The 22,923-nt window shown below is 49.3% G+C and overlaps 1 protein-coding gene across 1 annotated transcript in view; it reads right to left on the bottom strand.

Moving 5' to 3' along the window:
• The window catches only part of VWA5B1 (von Willebrand factor A domain containing 5B1), a 72,905-nt gene that overhangs the window by 6,236 nt on the left and 43,746 nt on the right, over positions 1-22,923 (bottom strand). Inside the window, exons 12-21 of the mRNA XM_042244675.2 lie at positions 22,045-22,230; positions 19,612-19,795; positions 18,435-18,625; positions 13,788-13,989; positions 13,043-13,357; positions 10,402-10,539; positions 5,197-5,325; positions 2,995-3,063; positions 2,099-2,168; positions 1,106-1,223 (exon numbers count right to left, since the gene is read on the bottom strand). Coding sequence (XP_042100609.1) covers positions 1,106-1,223; positions 2,099-2,168; positions 2,995-3,063; positions 5,197-5,325; positions 10,402-10,539; positions 13,043-13,357; positions 13,788-13,989; positions 18,435-18,625; positions 19,612-19,795; positions 22,045-22,230 — 1,602 coding nt within the window. The remainder of the gene's footprint in view (positions 1-1,105; positions 1,224-2,098; positions 2,169-2,994; positions 3,064-5,196; positions 5,326-10,401; positions 10,540-13,042; positions 13,358-13,787; positions 13,990-18,434; positions 18,626-19,611; positions 19,796-22,044; positions 22,231-22,923) is intronic.

A 22,923-nucleotide genomic window follows, 5' to 3' on the forward strand; every position in this document is an offset into this window, starting at 1 on the left:
TATCCCTAACTCTCCTTACCTTCCCTGTCCCCCCACCCTCACCCCATCCTTTCCGTGTCCTGAGGGGTCTCTGCAAGGCATAGGGCACATCACTCTTTGGAGGCCATCCACTCAGTAGTTTCAATTTTCTTCTGGGATAAATCCAAGCTATAATCCCAGAGCTCTGGTTTGTGTTTGACTCTTTTCCCTCCCTGCTGTTCTCCAGCCCTCAGGCATCCTCTCTCCTCTGTAAACTGTCAGCCACAGCCCCTCGCCCTTCAGGTCTTGGCTTAACCATTTGCATCCTTCCAGAAGTCATGCCTCCTGTCTCCCCATCCTCAAGCCTGGAGTCGGTGTCTCCTCCTTCCCTCATTCTCCCCCACCAAACCCAGTGTCTCCTATCACAGCAGCCAGCAATCAGAGCTGCCAGGTTCCTTTGAGGTGTCCCCACTAGACACTGAGAGGCTGGAGCTCAGGGACAACACTCACCTGCTTCAAGGTTATCTCCCAGGGTCTAGCGTGGTGCTTGGCTCAACAGATCCTCATGACTACACGCCTCCCGCTCTGTTGTCTGGGATGTTTGGAGACTCCAAGTGACCATAAGCACTTGGGTGTGCAGGGGCTGGGACAGGGCAGGGAAACTCCCGCCCTGTCCATCCTTCCAGCACCTTCTTTCCCCAACTTTGCTGAGCCCCAGATGTGGCAAAACCAGGCCCCCTTGCTCCTCAGTTCAGAGACACTCACTCCTGGCTGGGGCTCCTCACCCTGCCCCGCAGGCTGGTGTGTCTGCAGAGCCACTTGCTAAACACAGTACACGTCCCCAGGGTGTTCTTTTTCAAGGCTTTTTTTTTTTTTTTAAAAACGTATTGGAAAACAGACACACACAGATGGTGGAGTAGGACGCAAGATCCCTGGGAATTTTTAAAGCCAAGATAGCAGACTGCAGAGAGTGGTTGTGGTGCTAACACTGGTTTTTAGCAACCCTCCTTGACCCCCGGCGGGGGACCCGGGCACATCCTCCGCTCTGCTGCTACATGGACAGGAAGGTCTACATCTTCCTCCCTTTGCAGAGGCAGAGGCCCCTCTGCTGCGTGTGGGGCTGAGGTCTGGGGTCTAGGGCACTCACCAGCGGGATGTAGTCAGAGCTCTGGTTCCCCTGGGCTGAGTCGGGAGTCTTGCTCAGCGGTTTGCCCAGGAAGCCCTTGGCCGCTCGTGTCAACAGCCTAGACTTGTTGAGACTCAGCCTGTGTGGGCAGAACCAAGGAGGAGTGACCGCCGCCATCCCGGGGGTGTCCCTGGTCCTCCACTCCCTTCCCAGAGGCCCCTCAACAGCCTCTGAAAGTCCCAGCCAGAAGGGGTCTGACAGATGATCTCCTCCTTTGACAGTGGGGGAAACTGAGGCTCAGGGAGTGTGTCTCCCCAAGGCACTCACTCGAGCAGCAGTGAGGGGTGAGGTGGTACTCTTTTTAGGACCCTCTTTATTTTTTTAAAAAAGTTTTTAATTGGAGGATAATTGCTCTACAAAGCTGTGCTGGTTTCTGCCACCCGTCAACATGAATTAGCCACAGGTATCCATCTGTCCCCTCCCACTCGAGGGCTTCCCAGGTAGCACAAGTGGTAGAGAACCCGCCTGCCAATGCAGGATCGTAAAACGTGGGTTCGATCCCCGGGTGGGGAAGATTCTTTACTGGAGGAAATGGCAACCCCCTCCAGTGTTCCTGCCTGGAGAATCCATAGACAGGGGAGCCTGGTGGGCTTCAGCCCGTGCACAAAAACACCTCTCTCTCAACTCTCCATCCCATCCCGGGACCCTCTTTTGACAGCATGTTCTTGGTCAGCCCAGTGGTCAGACAGTCACATGTCAGCCCTCCTGGGGGGACCTGCATTTGCAAAGAGACCATGGAGGTGTGGGAATGGGGCCTGGGGTGGGAGGGAGATTCCAGCAGTGTGACACCTGGAGACGGTGCTGTCTCTGGGCAAGGGTCCTTCCTGCCACCCTTCAAAGTGTTCACGTTTGTGCAGCTGTCAGGCTGGGCCTACCTCTGGCCCCCTAAACCAGGGGCAGTCCCCTAAAAATGGATGGCAGTAGAGGGATCCCCCAGTGGAAATCCCCACGTACCTGGATCCAAACAGAGTGTCTGAGGCCTTCAAGGAAGAAAGGGTGTTGGTGGCCAAACCTCGCAGGGGACCTGGAGAGCCACAGAATGCAAGTTAGGAGCTGAGAGATGACCTTGTCCCAGTGCTCACCGCCCTGCTGGGGAAACAGTCCCAGAGAGGGGCAGGGGGCTTGCCTGTATGCCTAGGGATTCAAGCTAATGATGAGGCTGTTTCTGACCCAGTGGGTGTGGGGAGGGGTGAAAGATGTGGGTTCTTGGGCAAAGAAGCAGCCCTCCAAGCCCCCTTGGCTGGCAGCCCTTGAATTTTCTGGAAGTTTACCTGTGGGGACAGTGACAGCTGCAGGCCAACCCCCACTCAGCCCCAAGCAGGGACACTGCCTTTCTTCTATGGGCACACTGCTAGAAGATTCTGGGCAAAGGGAGATGGGAGACTGGTCCTTCAGCTGGGAATTGGGACGCCTGATTCCTGGCCCAGCTCTGTCACCAACTTGCTGTGTGACCTTGGGCAAGTCATTTCACCTGCTCTGAGTCTCAGTCCCCTTCCTCTAAAGCTTTAATACTATCTAGCATGCATGGAGCTGTTCGGAGACTAAAAGAACCACCAAGGACTTTGTTGGGTTAAGACACTCTCTCGGCCCAAAGATCAAAGACTATTTTAACTCAAGGGAGAGCTGGCAGGGCCTTCTCTGGTGGTCCAGTGGCTAAGACTCTGCACTCCCAACGCGAGGGGCCCGGTTTCCATCCTTGGTCGGGGAACTAGATCCCATGGGCCACAACTAAGCGTTCACATGCCTCGACGGTTGAAGATTCCAGGTACTGCAGCTAAGACCTGGCACAGCCAAATAAGTAAATAAATATCAAAATGAAAAACAGGAGCGCTGGCAGACTGCGTGCTCACCTTCAGGAGTAGCGTACTTCTCTCGGGCCATGTTCTCACTGAAGGGCGTCAGGGCACTTTCCTCCACGTCTACAACAGAGGGAGCCAGTGAGGCCTGAGCTACCCGGCCCTCCCCTTGACACCTGCCAGACACCCCAGGAGGATGCTGGTACGATAGTGGGGCACTGGGAGAGCAGTGTCCAGGTTCCTGTCCCTGCTTGGATCGGTCTTCACCTCCCAGAGACACCTCCACGGCTCCACCACAAGAGTTGGACACGTCTGGGTTCAAATCCCAGCCGTCCCAGTGGATAGCTGTGTGACCCCAGGGAAACTTACTTCCTTTGTGAGCTTCAGTTGCAAACTGGGGCTAATAGTACTGCCTGGTGGTGTTGTAAGGATTAGATGAGATAATACACAGATAGTGCTCAGTGCCTGGCCTGTGGTATGTAATCTGCAAAGCTCCGAGCTATGGGCTCAGCAGCTTAGTGGGAACAGGTTAGAGGCCTGAACGTGGTGGTTGGAGGTGGCTGGGGGAGAGGTAGGTTCACGTCAGTTCTCCAGGAGGCACCAGAATGTGGCACTGACTTGTCAGAGGGCTCTGAGCCTCAGCTTCCCCATCTGTAAAATGGGGATGATAATTACACATATTGTTTATTCAAAATGTGTACTGGGGTGATGATTCTTATGATTATTATTTAACAGCTGGAGAGTGATGGGCAATGTACTATTCAGGAATGATCCAAAGTATGGGAAAAACTTCACACGCAGATATGTCCTGCTGAGCCTGTCTCCCCTCTGAGCCTGTTAGCAGCTCTTTGAGGGCAAGAAGCTCTGTCGACTGCTGGGTGCCTGTGCGGGGTGGGGCAAGGTGAGCACAAAAGTGAATCAGTGGCTGGATGACTGACGCAACCGGCAGGCAGAGAATATGGTGGTAAATCGGCCTCATGGACTCTGGAGCCGGACAGGGCTCGTCCGCATCTTGGCCCTACTGCACCTCTGCTGCGAGCCCCTGTGTAAGTCACGAGCCCTCATGTAAGTCACTTACCCACTCTGAGCCTCAGGTTCCTCAGCCCTTAATGTGGAAAATGAAAGAAGCTCTCTCAGATGGGGGTGAAGGGGCATGGGTGATGAGAGTAGTGCTGAGCACCTAGAAAACCCTCCATGAGTGTTAGGCATTCTCTCCTTGGGGAGGGAAAGGGAAGGAAGGGCGTGGGGAGACTAGGAGTTTCGCAATCGCGCACACCGGGTATGAATTAGGAGACAATTAGAAACGGAGGGACCTGTGATTTTGGTGGAAGTCATGGGCCACCGAGAGCTGAGCTACACAGGATGGAAAGGGCAGACCAGAAGTTTCTTCTAGACTCTGGGAGCCAGGCCTGACTCGGGGGCAGAGCAGGTTGCCCTTGGAGGCTCTGAGGGACCAAGGAGTGGGCAAAACTCCTCAATCCCTGAGGAAAGCCTCGGATTTTCACCCCCTCACACTATTCCTTTTTGAACCCATCAATGTCCGTGAGCACCTTCTAATCCCTCAGGTACGACAGGGCTATTGTCTGGGTGTTGGGGCTGGCGGCCAGGTGGGACCTCTGCTGCCCTTCCCATGTGCAGAGGAAGGCAGGAGATGCTCAGGGTACACGTGAGGGCACGGAGGAAGGGGTCGGGATGGGTGTGGCGGTCAGGCTGTCTGTAGTGGGACAAAAAGACACACAGGCCTCCAGGACACAGGCTATCCTGTGGATGTGTGCAGGGTCGCCAAATGAGCAAACCATGGATCTTCAGGGACCCAAGCTTCGGGCACAGTGAAATTTGGTGACGGTCGAAAGGAAGCTTTGGGGAATCCTAGAGTAAGCGGACGGTGGGACCCGAACAGATGGAGCTGCCCTTTCCCTTGACTTTTAGGTTTCCTGGCTTTCAGTGCCTGGGAGGACTCAGAGATTGGAAGCAGGGAACAGCCACTGGGGGCGCTGGGCCTTGAAAGGGGAGAGCTGGGGTGTGGTGTGGGCATGTGGGCGGGGAGGCCAGTCTGCTCTCTGGTTCTGGCGGCATACCTGGGCCATGCTCAGCCCCTCTGCCCGTCTCTGGCCTCAGAGAATTCAGGAAGCCTGGCCTCGCTCTGGCCCCGTAAGGCCCGGAGTGGAGACTCAGAGAGAGTCCGTCACGGCTTCGGACACAAGGCTGCAGGGACCTGGAGGCCCAGACTTCAGAACACATCGAGGCAGTTCTTACTTAGATTCTGATACTTGCTGTCCCCTGCAGCTGAGTCTTCGCCAAGCGTGGTCTGGGACCGCCTGAATCCAGAAGTGCCCTTCCACTGTCGAGTCAGGACCCGAGAGCTGACCATCCGCAACGCAGCACCTTTGCGAGGACGAGGAGAAGGTGGTCAGGTGGGCACAACTGTGCTAGGCTTTTGCCTTGTCCCCAGGGCCTCCCTGGTGGACCAGATGGTAAAGCATCTGCCTGCAATGTGGGAGACCCAGGCTTGGTCCCAGGGTCGGGAAGATCCCCTGGAGGAGGAAATGGCAACCCTTTCCAGTATTCTTGCCTGGAAAATCCCATGGACAGAGGAGCCTGGCGGGCTACAGTCCATGGGGGGTCACAAAAAGTCAGACATACTGAGTGACTGACATCTTCAAGGCTGGCAAGAATGGTTCTAGCTTCAGCCTGTCAATTATCTAAAAGGAGGAAGGCATTGCAGAAGGCAAGACCATGAGCTTTGGAGCCAGAATGACCTCGGTTTGAACCCCAGCCCCAATTCTCTTACTAGCTGGATGGAGTGCTGACCACTCTGAGCCTCAGTGTCTCTACCTGGAAAATGGGGCTAATAATATTCACCTTGCCAGGTAAGTACTATTGCTGAGATAATGTTCAGAAAGCAGCAGTGTTCGTTAGAAAAGGTTGGTTTTCTCAGAAGCATCTGGTTTCCCTCTCTCCCAGTTTGCCAACTGAGGTCCCAGTTTCCCCCTCCCCAGAGCATCACCATCAGGGATGAAGCTGCAACACCCAACAGTGAGTTTTAGGGAACTCCATCCTTGGAGAACACGAATTTGTAAGCTGCTCCTAAAAGTGAAGGGTTCTACTGAAGAATACATTTTGAAGACGTCTCATACTGTTAGTTGCTCAGTCGTGTCTGACTCTTTGCGACCCCATGGACTGCGGCCCGCCACGCTCCTCTGTCCATAGGATTCTCCAGGCAAGAGTACCGGAGTGGGTTGCCATTCCCTTCTCCAGGGGATCTTCCCAACCCAGGGATCAAACTCAGGTCTCCCACATTGGAGGCAGACTCTTCTCTGTCAGAGCCACTAGGGAAGCTTTATTGACTATGTCAAAGCCTTTGACTGCGTGGATCACAACAAGCTGTGGAAAATTCTTAATGAGATGGGAATACCAGAACACCTGACCTGCCTCCTGAGAAATCTGTATGCAGGTCAAGAAGCAACAGAGTATTGGACATGGAACAATGGACTGGTTCCAAATTGGGAAAGGAGTACGACAAGGCTGCATATTATTACTCTGCTTATTTAACTTCTATGCAGAATACATCATGCAAAATGCCAGGCTGGATGAAGCACAAGCTGGAATCAAGACTGAGGGGAGAAATATCAATAACCTCAGATATGCAGATGACACCACCCTTATGGCAGAAAGCGAAAAGGAATGAAAGAGCCTTTTGATGAAAGTGAAAGAGGAGTGAAAAAGCTGGCTTAAAGCTCAACATTCAAAAAATAAAGATCATAACATCCAGTCCCATCACCTCATGGCAAATAGAAGGGGAAACAATGGAAACAGTGAGAGACTTAATTTTCTTGGGCTCCAAAATCATTGCAGATGGGGATTGCAGCCATGAAATTAAAGGACACTTGCTCCTTGGAAGAAAAGCTATGACCAACCTAGACAGCATATTAAAAAGCAGAGACATTACTTTGCCAATAAAGGTCCATCTAGTCAAAGTTATGGTTTTTCCAGTAGTCATGTATGGATGTGAGAGTTGGATTGTAAAAAAAGCTGGATGCCAAAGAATTGATGCTTTTAAAGTGTGGTGTTAGAGAAGACTCTTGAGAGTCCCTTGGACTGCAAGGAGATCCAATTAGTTTATCCTAAAGGAAACCAGTCCTGAATATTCATTGGAAGGACTGATGCTGAAGCTGAAGCTCCAATCCTTTGGCCACCTGATGTGAAGAACTGATTCCTTAGAAAAGACCCTGATGCTGGGAAAGATTGAAGGCAGGAGGAGAAAGGGATGCGAGAGGATGGGATGGTTGGATGGCATCACTGACTCAATGGAGATGAGTTTGAGCAAGCTCTGGGAGTTGGTGATGGACAGGGAGGCCTGGCGTGCTGCAGTCCATGGGAGAGAGTTGGACACGACTGAGTGACTGAACTGAACTCATCCTGTAGTCCATTCTCTGGGCCTCTTGATGTATACTAACTAGCACCCTAAAGGCTCTGAGAAGTCCTGCAGTAAAGAAAACTTTTGAGATTTAATCCAGTGGTTGGGAAATATTTTCCACCAGTCTGGTATTTCCTTTTTTTTTTGTGCTGAATGGCCATTAACAAGACATGAAACTGGGGTTCCAGTCTCCTGGAACACACTTTGGGAAGTGCTGATCCAGACCTCAGGGGGTTGTGAGACTTGGGTTAAGACACAGGAAAGTGAAAGTGAAGTCGCTCAGTCATGTCTGACTCTTTGCGACCCCAGGGGCGGTAGCCTACCAGGCTCTGCCGTCCATGGGATTTTCCAGGCAAGAATACTAGAGTGGGCTGCCATTTCCTTCTCCAGCGGACCTTCCCAACCCAGGGATCGAACCTGGGTCTCCTGCACTGCAGACAGATGCTTTACCGTCTGAGCCACTAAGACACAGGCCTGGTCCCTAAAACTCCCAGACTGTTTTTTTTTTAGCTACAGAGGCTAAAAAATGGCCAGAGATGAGTGAGAGGGGGTGAACATCATTCAGGGTGACAATGCCCAGTGGGTGAGAAGGCCAGTGGATTGACAGCTTGGGTGGCTGGTCAAAATCTGAAATCAGAGGAAGTGAGGCAGAGAGAGAGGGAGGGAGGGAATGGAATATGGAATATTTTGGTGCCATAGATTTTTAAAAAGCAGGGAAGAGGGGCAAGAGGAATTAGAAAAGGCGTATTTTATTTCTAAATACAATTCTGTCAAGAGGTCTGCTTTGAAAGAAAAAGCTGCTGCAAAGGACAGAAAATGAAATTTAGGAAAGAAAAAGTACATAGAGTTTATAAACCTATGAAAAGTTTTCAACAAAGAAGCTAAAGAAATTCCCCAAAGATACTTTTTTCCCCTCTCAGATTGTAGGTTTAGAAAGATAAACAATTTTCAGTGTTGGTGAGAGTGGATAACACAGGATAATCTCTGAAGGCAGGGCTAGCTTGATAGCTTATGTTACAGTAATTTAAGGTGGGTCAGGACTTCCCTGGTGGTTCAGTGGTTAAGAATCCATGCTTCCACTGTAGGGGGCATGGGTTTGATCCCTGATTAGGGAACTAAGATCCCACAGGCCCATGCAGAGCTGTCAAAAGATTTTTTTTTTTTTTTAAAGGGCCAATCCTTTGATATGCAATCTTAGTTCTGAATGTCAGTTAACCCTGAGGAGATAACCAGACCATGCACAAAGAGGTCCTTTGCAGCATAATTTACAATAATCAAAAGGGGGAACAAACAGAAGGTTTAAAAATAATAGGGTTAGTCGCTCAGTCATGTCTGACTCTTTGTGACCCCATGGACGGTAGCCCGCCAGCCTCCTCTGTCCAGGGAATTCTCCAGGCCAGAATACTGGAGTGGGTTGCCATTCCCTTCTCCAGGGGATCTTCCTGACCCAGGGATCAAACCTGGGACTGGTTAAATAGGTTGAGATAAACCTGAAGAGGCAGTGGAGCGGGATAGCCGAGGGCGCAGACTCTGAAGCCGGGTCACTGTGAATTAAACCTGCCCTCTGCGCTGTGTAACTGTGGAAGTGACTCACCCCCTTTGCCTCTGCTTCCGCATCTGTAAAATGAGGGTAATGGTATCTTCTCTGCAGAGCTGTTTGAGGATTAAATGATTTAATATATATAAAGTGCTTTGGAACACTGTCTAATTGGCTGTTATGATGATTGCTCCCTGCCATGTGCTTAGTCATGTCTGACTCTTTGTGACCCTGGACTGTAGCCCACTAGGCTCCTCTGTCCATGGAATTTTCCAGGCAAGAATACTGGAGTTGGTGGATCTTCCTGACCCAGGGATTGAACGCACGTCTCTCGCATCTCCTGCATTAGCCAACAGCTTCTTTACCACTGGAATTGTTACTATTAAAATGAAAAGTGGAAACATATTTCCCATACCCAGAGTTTGTAAGATATAGCACATATTGGTATGATTCAGTTCACGCAAAATGATCTATCTTTTGATTGCTCTACATATGGATACTCACAGAAGCCTGGAAGGATGATCACACGAAGGGGGTAATTAGTACTCATTTCGGGATGACTGTCAGTTCCAGTCACTTTCATGTGCTTAATGTCTTTCTATATTTTATTTTTATTTATTTTCCATTGAAGTGTAGTTGATTTACAATGTTGTGCTAGTTTCGGATACACAGCAAAGTGGTTCAGCTACACCTATTCTACCTACTGCATGTAGGCTATTATGCAATATTGAGTATAGGTCCCTAGGGCTTCCCTGGTTGCTCAGAGGTTAAAGCGTCTGCCTGCAGTGCAGGAGACCCAGGTTCGATCCCTGGGTCGGGAAGATCCCCTGGAGAAGGAAATGGCACCCCACTCCAGTACTCTTGCCAGGAGGATCCCATGGAGGGAGGAGCCTGGTAGGCTACAGTCCATGGGGTCGCAAAGAGTTGGACACGACTGAGCGACTTCACTTTCCCGATGCTATACAGTAGGTCCTTGCTGCTCACCTATTTTATATACAGTAGTGTGTATCTGTTAATCCCCAACTCCTAATTTATCCTTCTCCCACTTCCCCCTTTGATAACCATAAGGTTGTTTTCTCTGTCTGTAGGTCTGTTTCTGTTTTGAAAAAAAGTTCATATGTATCATTTTTTGTAGATTCTACATATAAGTGATAGCGTATGATATTTGCCTTTCTCTGTCTGGCTTACTTCACTTAGTACGATCACCTCGAGGTCCATCCACATCTTTCAATATTTTAGAATTTTCTACAGTGACATACCAAATGGAAAAAGGACAATAGAGTCAAATTCATTTAGTAGGGAAAAAGAGAGCAGGATAGTCTCACAGCCCTCTGCAGAGCAGTAGCCTGAGGGCTCATGAGCCCCCTACACGTTGGTGGCCAGACCCTCTCTGCCTGGGGCTTTTTCACTTCTAGGCCTTTCCCTGCACCCCTTCCCACTGGTCTAGGCTCCTGTGCACCCCAGCCCCCGCCTCCGGCCCACTGGGAGGACCCTGCATCTGCCTTACCGGAGTTGGGGTATCCCACCACAGTGGGCAGGTAACGGCTCTTGTTTATGTCCACGGGCACAAAGGCTGTGTACTTGCTGATGACGTTGCAGGCCTTGCTGGTGTGCACGGCATTCACCTGGTAGCGGCGGCTGGACCCTGCAGAGGGAGGGGCTGAGGTCACTGTGCGGACTCGGAAAGTCCTACCTCACAGGGGGCTAAAAGGAGGGCTAGGTCGGTGGTCCCATCTTTGGAATTCAATCAGGCCTTACAATTAAGGGGTTACCAACTTGCCATTAAGGACATTTAAAAAATAAACTCTCAAAATTATTGAAACCTCCACCATCATTTCATAAAATACAGCTATTTTAATGTAAAAGAGGTAAGGTAGCTAATAAAAATGACAGTTACTTTCCTTAAATAACTTTAGTGTTATTTAAAAAACCCAAATCTCTGTGTTGGCAGTATTTTCTATTTTCATTTTGCAGCTGTGTGCTGAGAATCTTTCCGCAGGTCCCCTGGCTGCATGAGGACCATAGATCCGCCTCACAGAGACAAACCAGAAAGGGGCAGTGGGGCATACAGGGTCACACAGCAACTTAGGAATGGACCTGAGATCAGGACACAGGATGGCCTGACCCAAAGTCCAGACTCTTCCTACTGAATAGGTGAGGAGTCTTCTTGGCATGAATGATGGACAAATGTCCTGTAAACTATAAGGAAAAGTGCTCATGGGAAGAAAACAAATAACGTATACAAAACTACAAATAATATAAAACAAAACCATGTAGTATTATTATATAAATAAGGCATAAATGATAACAAACAATAGAAATATTCTCTATGTATATCCATATCTGTTCTCCAAATAGGCTTCATCAAGAGCTCAGCAATCACTTTCTTGAAAGTTTGCTCCAGTTCCTGGAGTAAATGAGCCTCCCCACCATCCTTGTTATACAATTGCTTGGATTCCTGTTTCTTCTTAATAGCATTAGGACAAATGCACTCAATTAATGGTGTGCATAATTATTTGATTCATGTCTGCTGGCCTCCCAGCTCGTCTGTGTCAAGCACTCATAAGTAAGGACGGGGATGACGGTGGTCACTATGCTGTCCAGCCTGACCCCCAGCTGATCCACACTCAATAAATGGCCTCGAAGGGTGATGGGCGGACGGATTAGGCCTAGAGGGTTCTGTGGGAGGAGAGGTGTGGTCCCAGAGGAGCTAGGGAGGTGGAATAGGGTGGTCCTCATGGTAGTGTCTCCAGAGTCCTACTGTCCAGTTCAGTTCAGTCACTCAGTCGTGTCCAACTCTTTGCGACCCCATGGACTGCAGCACGCCAGGCCTCCCTGTCCATCACCAACTCCTGGAGTTCGCTCAAACTCATGTCCATAGAGTCAGTGGTGCCATTCAACCATCTCATCCTCTGTTGTCCCCTTCTCCTCCTGGCTTTAATCTTTCCCAGCATCAGGGTCTTTTCAAATGAGTCAGTTCTTCACATCAGGTGTCCAAAGGATTGGAGTTTCAGCTTTAGCATCAGTCCTTCCAATGAATATTCAGGACTGATTTCCCTTAGGATGGACTGGTTGGATCTCCTTGCAGTCCAAGGGACTCTCAAGAGTCTTCTCCAACACCACAGTTCAAAAGTATCCATTCTTCAGGCTCATTATCTTTATGGTCCAAGTCTCACATCCATACATGACTACTGGAAAAACCATAGCTTTGACTGCTGCTGCTGCTGCTGCTAAGTCGCTTCAGTCATGTCTGACTTGTGTGACCCCATAGACAGCAGCCTACCAGGCTCCTCCATCCCTGGGATTCTCCAGGCAAGAATACTGGAGTGAGTTGCCATTTCCTTCTCCATAGCTTTGACTAGACGGACCTTTGTTGGCAAAATAATGTCTCTGCTTTTTAATATGCTGTCTAGGTTGGTCATAACTTTTCTTTCAGGGAGCAAGCGTCTTTTTATTTCATGGCTGCAGTCACCATCTGCAGTGATTTTGGAGCCCAAGAAAATAAAGTCTGCTACTGTTTCCACTGTTTCCCCATCTATTTGCCATGAAGTGATGGGACCAGATGCCATGATCTTCGTTTTCTGAATGTTGAGTTTTAAGCCAACTTTTTCACTCTCCTCTTTCACGTTCATGAAGAGGCTCTTTAGTTCTTCACTTTCTGCCATAAGGGTGGTGTCATCTGCATATCTGAAGTTATTGAGGGACCCATAGCAGGGGGGCAGGAGGGAGGAGAGAACAGGTCACCGGGCAGATCAAGCAGGAGGTGGAGCCCCTCGGCTGTGTGTGTGTGTGTGTGTGTGTGTGTGTGTGTGTGTGTTGAGAGGGGGACAGTGGGGGTCAAGGGATGCACCTGGAGGCAGCGATGGGGAGAGGAGGTGGAGCGCTGGGGGGTGGCAGGGCTGAGGAGAGAAGTAAGGGGTGGAGCCAGGAAAGAGGGCGGCCTCGGGTGTAGAGGCAAAGGGCGGGGCTTCTAGGAGGGGCGGGGCCGCGAGGATGGGCGGGAGAGAGGCGAGGGGCAGGGCCGCTCTGTGATGAGGGGCGGAGCTGAGCGGAAGGGGCGGGGCCTCTGTGAGGGGAAGGGCCTCACCGGGGGCAGGGCTGTGGTGAGGGGGCGGGGCCGCGCGGAGGGGCGGGCCCGCGGCGCTCACCTTGCTCAATCTCACCCTCTCGCTCCGCCAGCTGCTCGAAATCCCGGATGATGGCGCGCGCCGCCAGGTGGTGGAAGGTCTCGCTCCACAGGTCGGGCTCTTGCGCGCCGCCCCTCTCGGGGCCGGGAGGCCCCAGCTCGAAGCTCACTTCCCACTGCAAATGCTGGCTGTCCCGCAGGCCCTTGACCACGGCCTTACCCAGCACGGGGCCTGGGGTGGCGGGCCTGCTGGGGCTGGCCCGCTCCTCAGACTCGGCCAGGGGCTCCCAGTCGGAGGACGTCTCCGTCGCGAAGGCAGAGGGGTGATGGGACGGCTCTGCGGGCGGAGGAACCAGCGGGCTGAGATCTGAGCTGCAGGACAGAGGGTCCACTCCCAGGGGACATTACATACCTCCCCGGATGCAGACACTAGGCAAGGACAGTCCCGCCTCGCTCCTCCCGCCCCAGGGAACCCACAACGCTCCTTAGGAGAACAGGGGTAGCACGGGCTTGTCCCCAAGAGTAGGGCGGACCCCCCTCCCAGGAAGTCAGTACCTGAGGGGGCCAGAGAGTGGGGAGTTCTCTGTAGGGAGGACGTCTGGGAGCCTCGCAGGTAGCCCAAAGACCAGGTTGATTGGGAAGGAGGGGTTGGTGAGGTCCCTGGCAGGGATGGGCCATAGCAGACACCGTCCCGCCTCCCCCAGGATGGGCTCCAGCCTAGGATTCCTCCTTGTCCCAGTCAGGTCTTGGACCCTGTGGACACTTACCCAGGTCCCCAGGGCTGCGGCTCTCTGAGGCAGGCTTCAAATTGGACCCAAGATCCAGCTCTTTCATGGGGCTCCAGGCCTGGGTCTCCTGGTTGGAGGGTAGGAAGGGCTGGCAGCCTTGGGGCAGCAGAGAGGGCCTGCGGGCCCCTGGACCCCGGAGTTTGGGACCCTGGCTCAGGTCTGGGCCACCGTTCAGCAAGGGCTAAGAATGTAAGAGGAAGAGGAGAAGGCTGAGCTCCTGGTGGTGGGCCCCTCCCCTCTGCCCCCAGCCACAGCTCTTTCCCTGGCACATCACAGCTCCTCCCTGGGGACTGCCCCCATAGCGCCCAAGGACACGTGACCTGCTCTCCACTACCCATGAGAAACATCGGCACAAATAATCCCAAATCGTGGATAAAGTCCAAACCACAGAAAACCATGGGAAAATCATGTACCATGGATAATATTCTAAACCCACTTTTTTTTTTGGTTTTGTTTTTGGCCATAAAGTTTAAAACTTTGTGTGTGTGGTTATAATCATCAACCTTTCCCCTTATGTCTTCCCATTTGTCATGCTAAAAAGTCTTTCTGAATAGGAAAAAAAAATTCTAGAATTTTTGTGATTCTGTTTTTGTTTAAATCTTTGATTCACACAAAAATTATTTTGGTGTAAGGAAATAGAAAACAGCCTTTTCTTTGATTTTCTGAATAGTACAAATGTCATCACCATTTACTGACGACAGTTCATTCATCGAGTCCCTGCAGTTTATCAGTTCCCGCCTCTATCCTGACAAAGCTGTCATGAACATTTGGTTTTATTTCTGGACTTCTGTTTTGTGGATTTAATCCGTCCAGTGCTAGTACAAAACACTTCAAAAGGCAAGAAGTCAACTGGGAAATATATTTGCAGCATGCATGACAAAGATCATTTTCAACAAAATGCTTTTATGAGAAAAGTATTATATAAGCCTGTGAAAACATGCTCAGTCTCAGGAGCATTGCTCTACATTGGAATAAGTTATGATTTTTCCATCTATGGATTAGCAAATATTTAAATGTTTGATGACACCCTTGTTGCCAAGGAGGAGACAGGAGTTCTCATGGACTGTTGATGGGCCACTGCGCTGAAGCACTCCTGTGGGGGAGCGATTTAGCAATGTGCCATCTGTCAGCACTGAAAATGCACAAGCTCCTCTGACCCAGCGATTCCACTTTTAGGAATTTAATTCTGTGGCAACACACGAGGATGAAAATATCCATGTGCATGTATTGTATATTTATTGTGGGACTGTTTGAGAAAGTGAGAATCTGGAAACTTTCTAAACGGCCGTTGATAGGGGATGGTGTATACATCATGGTCGTTGTGGTTTAGTCGCTAAGTTACGCTGGACTCTTTTTGTGACCCCGTGGACTGTAGCCCACCAGGCTCCTCTGTCCGTGAGATTTTCCAGGCAAGAATACTGGAGTGGGTTGCCATTTCCTCCTCCAGGAAATCTCTCCGACCCAGGGACTGAACCTGAGCCTCCTACATTGCAGGCAGATTCTTTACCGCTGAGTCATCTAGGAAGCCAAAATTCGTTTCGGTACATCTATGCAGTGGAGCGTCATACAACACTGAAATGAAAGTGGTGGATTTTTCCACACCTGTATCCAGACAGGAAGACATCCAAGATAAAGTGTATATTTAAAAAAATTTCAACTGGTCCATATTTTGATTGTGGAGAGAGTTACATGACTACATGTATTTGTCAAAACTCATAGAGATGTTCACAAAACAGAGTAATTTTTACTGCATATAAGAAGTGAATTAAAAAGACATTTAAAAAGTAAATTGGAGACCAGTTTGTATATGTGATTATTCAAAACATATATGTGTGTTACATATGTGTGTTTTTGAGTGTGTGCAGTATTTCTGGAAGGAAATGCCCCAAACCAAGTGGGCACAAGGCACAAGAGAGGGGTACTTAGACTTTATATTCAACCGAACTGTTTGAGGTTTTTTTAAAAATTATTGAGAACCCTAAGTATGTATTACTTTTGTAATTGAAGAATATTAAATTAGTTAAAAATAAAAGTTGTACCTCTGGGAACATGTACACCTGCCTGGAAGGAGGAGGGTGGAGGGGAACAAAGACACTTGGGTATAACAGAGACAAATACTGCCCCTTAGTTTTTAGACTAATGGTTAACCACAGAGTCTTTCTCATCTCTATCAAATATTTACTGGAAAGAGGACTGTGCTTTCCCAGTAGAGGGGGCTTCTTGGGGGCAGGGGTCAGAGATGGCCTTCCTGTTTCCTCTGGGCCTGAGGTCCTGGGGATGATACAAGGGTGTGGGAGGTGAAAGAGACTGGCCCCTCTTAGGATGGCCTCAGTGGGAACTGGTACCCAGACAAGGCTACTGAGTCCCAGGATGTCCTTAACCCCTTCATCCCCATCAGAGACTGGGATTCCCCTCACTCCTGCTCCACGGTCACCACCACACTGAGAAACAGACTGCTACAGGTTCCACAGCAACAATAGTCTAAGACTCAGCGCCCTTCAGCCATCCATAGGCTGCAGGGAGGGTGTGCGTGTGTGTGCATACATACGCATTCACGTAAGTATACTGAGGATTATCACGTTGTGGAAGAAATCAAGAAGGGGATAGGGAGCAATAAACAAAGATGGGTCAGAAGTGAGCAGGAGAGAAGCTGAACTGTCCATAGCTCTCACCAAGCAGAACTGTGCGTAAAGGATACCATTTCACCCAATGATCCCACTACGGGGCATATACCCTGAGAAAACCACAACTTAAAAAGACACATGTACCCCAACCTTCACTGCAACACTATTTACAATAGCTAGGACATGGGAGCAGCCTAGATGTCCATTGACAGATGAATGGATAAAGAACTGTGTTACATATACACGATGGAATATTACTCAGCTGTAAAAAGGAATACATTTGAGTCAGTTCTAATGAGGTGGATGAACCTAGAGCCTATTACACAGAGTGAAGTAAGTCAGAAAGAGAAAAACAAATGTTACACATTAACAGGTGTATATCTATGGAATCTAGAAAGATGGTACTGATGAACTTATTTGCAGGGCAGCAATGGAAACGCAGATGTAGAGAACAGACTTGTTGACCCAGGCAGGGAAGGAGAGGGAGGGACGAATGGAGAGAGCAGCCTGGAAACGTACTCACTACCGCATGTAAAATAGACAGCTAGGGGGAATTTGCTGTGTGAGTCAGGGAGCTCAAACAAGTGCTCTATGACAAACTGGAGGGGTGGGCTGGGCTGAGAAGTGGGAGAGAGGTTCAGCAGGGAGGGGACATATGTTTGCTTATGGCTGATTCATGTTGATGCACAGGAGAAACAATATTGCAAAGAATTACCCTTCAGTTAAAAATAAATGCATTAAAAAGAGAAACTAAAAAAAAAAAAAAATGACACCTACTGTGTGCCAGGTGCTGCACTAGCTACTTTATCTCTTATCAGCAGATGCTGCGAGAGTCTTCCACCTACGGTTGGCTCCCAGTAAACATCTGTTGATGACTCTTGGTCCAATCGTCTGACAAGCTAGTCTCTCCTTTGCAGAGATGAAAAGTTGGGGCTCAGAGAGGTTAAGCAACGTGCTTAAGGAGCAGAGTCTGTCTGACTCCAAAGTCAGTGTCTTTTAACCGCATCGAATGGTTTCTGGCTAAGCACAGAGAAGCACCTTCAGGGACAAGGTGGCAGTGTTTCCATCGCTGGGGAGAGCAGAGGGCTTATGTATATGTGGAGATGGGGAGGGATGGGGTTATTGGGGGGAATGGGAGGATGAAAGGCTACATTTATGGAACCACAGACTCACAATGACAATGCTATGCAAAGCCCATTTGTAAGAAAATGGGCCAAGGCATACAGATCATAGCAAACATCCATTCGGGTTACCACGGTGTTTCTCAAACCTGGTGATTTTGCTGCCCTGCCCTGGGGACAGTTGGCACTGTCTGCAGACATGTTTGGTTGTCCCGACTGGGGATGGTAGTGTTACTGGCAACCAGTGGATAGAGGCCAAGGAAGCTGCCTGACATTGTGCAGTACATAGGACAGCCCCACAACCGAGAGTTACCGCTTCAGTAGTGTGGGGGCTGAGAAACCCTAGTCGAGCTGGACACTGGATAACTGGTCCTGCTGTGCCTCTAACTCTGAGATGATCTCCGCCCTGGATGAATGCACAATCCTTGAGGTTTTCAGAAGGTGCAGAAAGGGATGAAGAGGGGAAAGCAAGGGCTTTGCAGGCAAAAGGTCCTGGGTTGCAATCCCCTGACTGGCTGAGTGACCCTGGGTGAGTCACTTTACTTTGCGACCCTCATTTTCCACACCTGCACAGAGTGGGGGTGCTAGCTCCTACACTCCCTCCTTTCCCAGGGGCACTGTAAAATCAAATGAGGGTGCAAATGCAGTGCTGTTTGACAGCTGGGAAGTTCCATGAGAAGAGAATATGCAATGTCATTGACCGGTGGGTATTATTATTAGGAAGGTGTCAGTTGGAGGTCAGGTAGGCAAAGATTTGGAAACAGGAGGAACTGACTCATGTCAGTGTAAACTGCAGTCAAGCTCCATCCTTCCGACTGAAGCAGGAGACAGCTCCTCCCATCTATGGCGACCCCTAACTCCAAAATTCCCTGCTAGGGTACCTGCAAATCAATCTGCCACCACGGAGCATCCAGGCTGGTCTGGTTGGTGAGGTCCTGCAGCTTGGTTTTCCGCAGTGGGTATCTCCTGGTAGCCGTTGTGGGGTCACTGGCTATGAGGGTCCTTGGGGTGGGCTTATGGTTGGTGATCTGGTTGGTGCTATATGCCCGCCGTCGCTGGGAGAGGTCTAGACCTGGGCAGGAGTGGTGACAGAGAAGCAAACCATCAGGGTGGAGAAAGAGAGAGGGGCTAATAGACCCCTTGCCTGCTTGGGTACTTCTTGAGGTTTCCACTGCTTACCTTTTGGGTTGGCAAGATCCCCTGGAGAAGGGAAAGGCTACCCCTCCAGTATTCTGGCCTAGAGAATTCTATGGACTGTATAGTCAATGGGGTCGCAAAGAGTGGGACACGTCTGAGTGACTTTCACTTTCACTTACCTACTGAAACATGTGCGGGGTCTCGCCTCATCTGGCATCCGAAGCCTTGCCCAACCTAGCTCTAATCTATCTGCCCAGCCACTCTCTCTACTTCTTTTCCAGGCATCTGTGCCCCAAACATACCAGCTGTGTGTGTGGTCTCTAGGTACGACACCTCGACATCTTAGCTCAGGCAGTGCCTGCTGCCTGGAATCTCCCCTCCCCACTTCTAAGAACTGGTGCCCTTCTCATGTCTTTGCTAATATCCTCTGCCGGATGGTCCTTTCCCTGGGATTCCTACAGTTTGTTAAATTTTCCTGTGGTCCTTGTCACTCTGCTTTCTAACAGAATCAAGGACAATTGTGTCTTTCTCAAAGTCGGAAGGCTTCTGAGGGACAGGAGCCACGTTTGAGCCATCTTTGCTTCCCATTCTGTGCTCAGGATCTAGCCTTAGTAGGTGATCAGTAAATACCCTACGAATGGAAACTAATGCCATAAAGAAGTTTTGGAGGAAGATGGATATAGACTATCCGTACTCTACCTCTTTCGAGTTCCGTAAGCTTAGTTAGCTGAGTTGCTAAGATTCTCCAAGTCTCAGTTTCCTCATTTGTAAAGCTGATGTAATAGTAACCCGCCTCTGCAGCTGCTAACCATTCACTGAGATTGTTAGTAAGTACTTAGCACATAGTAGGTACTCAGTAAAAATGTAGCAATCATGGCTTCCCTGGAGAAGGGCGTGAAGTACAAACAGCAGCCAACTAACCGGGATTGGGGGTGGCGTCCCCGCTGGACGGCTGGGTGTCTTTGGCCTGTCTCGGGCTGAACGGTGCCCCCACGCTCCTGACACAGTCCCCGCTGTCTGGGTTGGGCCCCTCATCCTGTGAGTGGTAGAAGACAGAGCTGCCGGACTCCTGAGAGTGCAGCATGCTGTATCGTCTTCTCTTGTCCTGGAGGGAGGAAGAGGAAAGAGGACTTAGAGTGAGGCTAGGTGTCAAGAAGGACGTCCAAAGGGCAGCAAGGGGTGTGAGAGGAGATGGTGGAGGCTCCACCTTTGAAGAACCAGAATAATAGGCAACGGTTTTGCTTGCTCGGGGAATTTAGGCAGACTGCTGTTTAAGGGATGATGAACGGAAATGGCTTTCCATATCACTTATGCTGTTTATATTTATAATTATATTCTTTGTTAAATTAAAAATGTAATTCTAAACGCTATTGCTGTCTTCAAATAGATAAACAAAAACAATAGTGTGAACCATCTTGCCCTCATTCCATTCCCCGTGATATAAACTATAAAAATATAAATGTTTTTGTGGCCATATTACTTCCATTTTGTCAGTACCTTGAATTTCACGCTTAAAACATTTTGGAAATCTTTCATATCAACTACTCTCTTAAACATTTGACTGTATGATACTCTACCACCCCTTATTATGAAGCATTTGCTTTGTGGCCATTTATTTTTTTGCCACCATAAAAAATACTGCAATAAATTCTTGGCCATAAATCTATTATATCACTTTTGTTTCTATGTATTTGACTCTTAGGAGGTTTTGCTGGGTTGAATAGTTATATATGTCCAATTTTATTAGTTATTTCTAGATTGCCTTTCATGAGGGTAAGCCATGATCACACTCTTTACCCAACAACTCTTCTAGTAGGAGGAGAAAGCATTGCTAGTCTCATGCATAAGCAGAAGAGAATGGATTTGATATCCCTGCTAGCAGTGGTAGTCGTCTACTACCTCCCAGACCTCCAAGAAGGGCCTAGTCTGTGCAAAGTCTTCACCAGTGTTTGGTTTAGTGTGTTTTCTCTGCAGTTGAAGAACCCACGCTCCAGAATACACTTACCGTTACTGACCATGGTTCTTAAGAGATTCCATATCTTTATAACATCTGAAAATTTCAAATAAAATCCTAACTTTGCTTGAAAGATTAGAAATACATTTAACACAAGGCCTACATTCTTCCATGGCAACCCTTTATTAGACCTGAGTAGGGGCTGACAATTTAGACAGGATGTGTGAATTGATGCTTTTGAGCTGTGGTGCTGGAGAAGACTTCGAGAGTCCCTTGGACTGCAAGGAGATCCAACCAGTCCATCCTGAAGGAGATCAGTTCTGGGTGTTCATTGGTAAGACTGATTTTGAAGCTGCAACTCCAATACTTTGTCCACCTAATGTGAAGAGCTGACTCATTTGAAAAGGCCCTGATGCTGGGAAAGATTGAGGGCAGGAGGAGAAGGGGACGACGGAGGATGAGATGGTTGGATGGCATCACCGACTTGATGGACATGGGTTTGGGTGGACTCCAGGAGTTGGTGATGGACAGGGAGGCCTGGCATGCTGCAGTCCATGGGGTCACAAAGAGTCGGACACGACTGAGCGACTGAACTGAGCTGAGCTGTGTGATCCAGTTTGCTATATTCCTCCCCACCACTCATGTCCTCTCTGCCAGGAATGTCTGCCATCCCTCATGATATTTTCCCCTTCCATTTTTCTAACAAGTTCATTTCATTCATTTTATACCTGCCCAGTCCCTCTGGGCATTTAGTTTGTGACTCTGGTTTAAAAAGGAAATAAGATGACAGATCCTTTAAAGGGGAGTTGAGAGACTTACTAAAGAGTAAAGAAGGAAGCTAAGTGAGAAAATAGCTTCTCGGGCAATCTTCTACATTTTAGCATTTAGGATTTCACCTCCCTTTGAGAAGCTCCTCACTTTTATCCCACTTCTGCCACCACATACAACAGAATTACCCATGTTAAGAAGTAAAACACAAATTCTTCTAAGGACATATGGCTGGATTCGAGTGTTTAGGGGGAGGAAACATGAGTGCTGTTCTGAATTGAATTGTTCATCAAATATACCCATAGCCTACTTTGGGTCAGTTATGTAAAATGCATGTTCTTGGGCCTTAGCTGCTAAGTGTTATTCAGTAGACCTGGGTTGGAGCAAGGGCTCTGCATTTTAAACATGTTCCCCAAGCTCTTCAGCTGCAGGGGACCTAGAGAACCGCAGACTGAGACAGTAGCATTTATCCAAGCAGTGTCACCACTTGACTGAATGCCTATGGCCTAACAACTATACCCCACAGCAGTCTGCCCTCCCGGCTGCCACAAATAAAGTCTTTCCAGCCAAGGATGGCCTCGTGGGCAGGGTTCTGGACCCCCACCGACTCCTGGAATTTCTAAAATACTTACAGTTCTAGGATTGGAGATGTATAAAGAGGCATCACAGACAATGCCATACCCCACCAGCCGTTCTCCGGGGAAGAGGGAGCTGGTGCTGACAGGTGAGATCAGGACCTCGGTGGTCTCAGGGAAGACCCACTCCACAGTCACATCACTCAGGACCGGGGCCATAGCCTTCTTCAGGGATTTGACCATCTGTTGGGCAAGGTCAGAACACAGGTTGGGGAGGGGGCGATGTGTGAGTGGGGATATGCACACGTGAGGAGCATGAAGACCATGTGAGCGTGACCAGGAGGAGGAGGAGCAGAGAGGAAGTGACAAGACACCTTGGGGTGGCCTGTTCAGTGGTGAACAGGCATCTGAGCTTCTTAGGCTCCTAGGATGTCAGAGCTGGAGCAGATCTTTGCTGTCACCTCTAAGCTTAGCATTTATAAGTGAGAAAAACCCAAGACTCAAAGTAGGATGATGATGAGCCAGGGGCATACAGCAAGTTGTGTCAAAACACAGACCGAACAGTGATTTTGAGCAAGTCAATTTGTCTTCCTGGGCCACAGACCTTCCTGGGTCCCTTTCTGTTAGAGGGAGCTGGTAATTCTCCCCTCTCAGTGTAGTTGAGAGGACTACCTGGGATACTGCATTTCAAGTATCTGCCACAAGACAGGTGTTCAACAAATGACAGCTAGTTTAGCACTTAGTGGCTTAGCATCCCCTAGAGTGATTTCCTCAAGTGTACTACAAAGGTGGAGAAAAAAATGATCTGGGGAGTATGGCAGCCGTAGAGATGCACTTTCAATTTTCCCTTTGAGACAGACTGTGCTCTTTTGCTGCAAGGAATGCAGTTAGATGGCAGTCTCCACGTGCAATGCCTCAGCTTTCAAACCAAGACTA

The sequence above is a fragment of the Ovis aries genome, chromosome 2, assembly GCF_016772045.2.
Source record: "Ovis aries strain OAR_USU_Benz2616 breed Rambouillet chromosome 2, ARS-UI_Ramb_v3.0, whole genome shotgun sequence".
NCBI classification, from domain to species: Eukaryota; Metazoa; Chordata; class Mammalia; order Artiodactyla; family Bovidae; genus Ovis; species Ovis aries.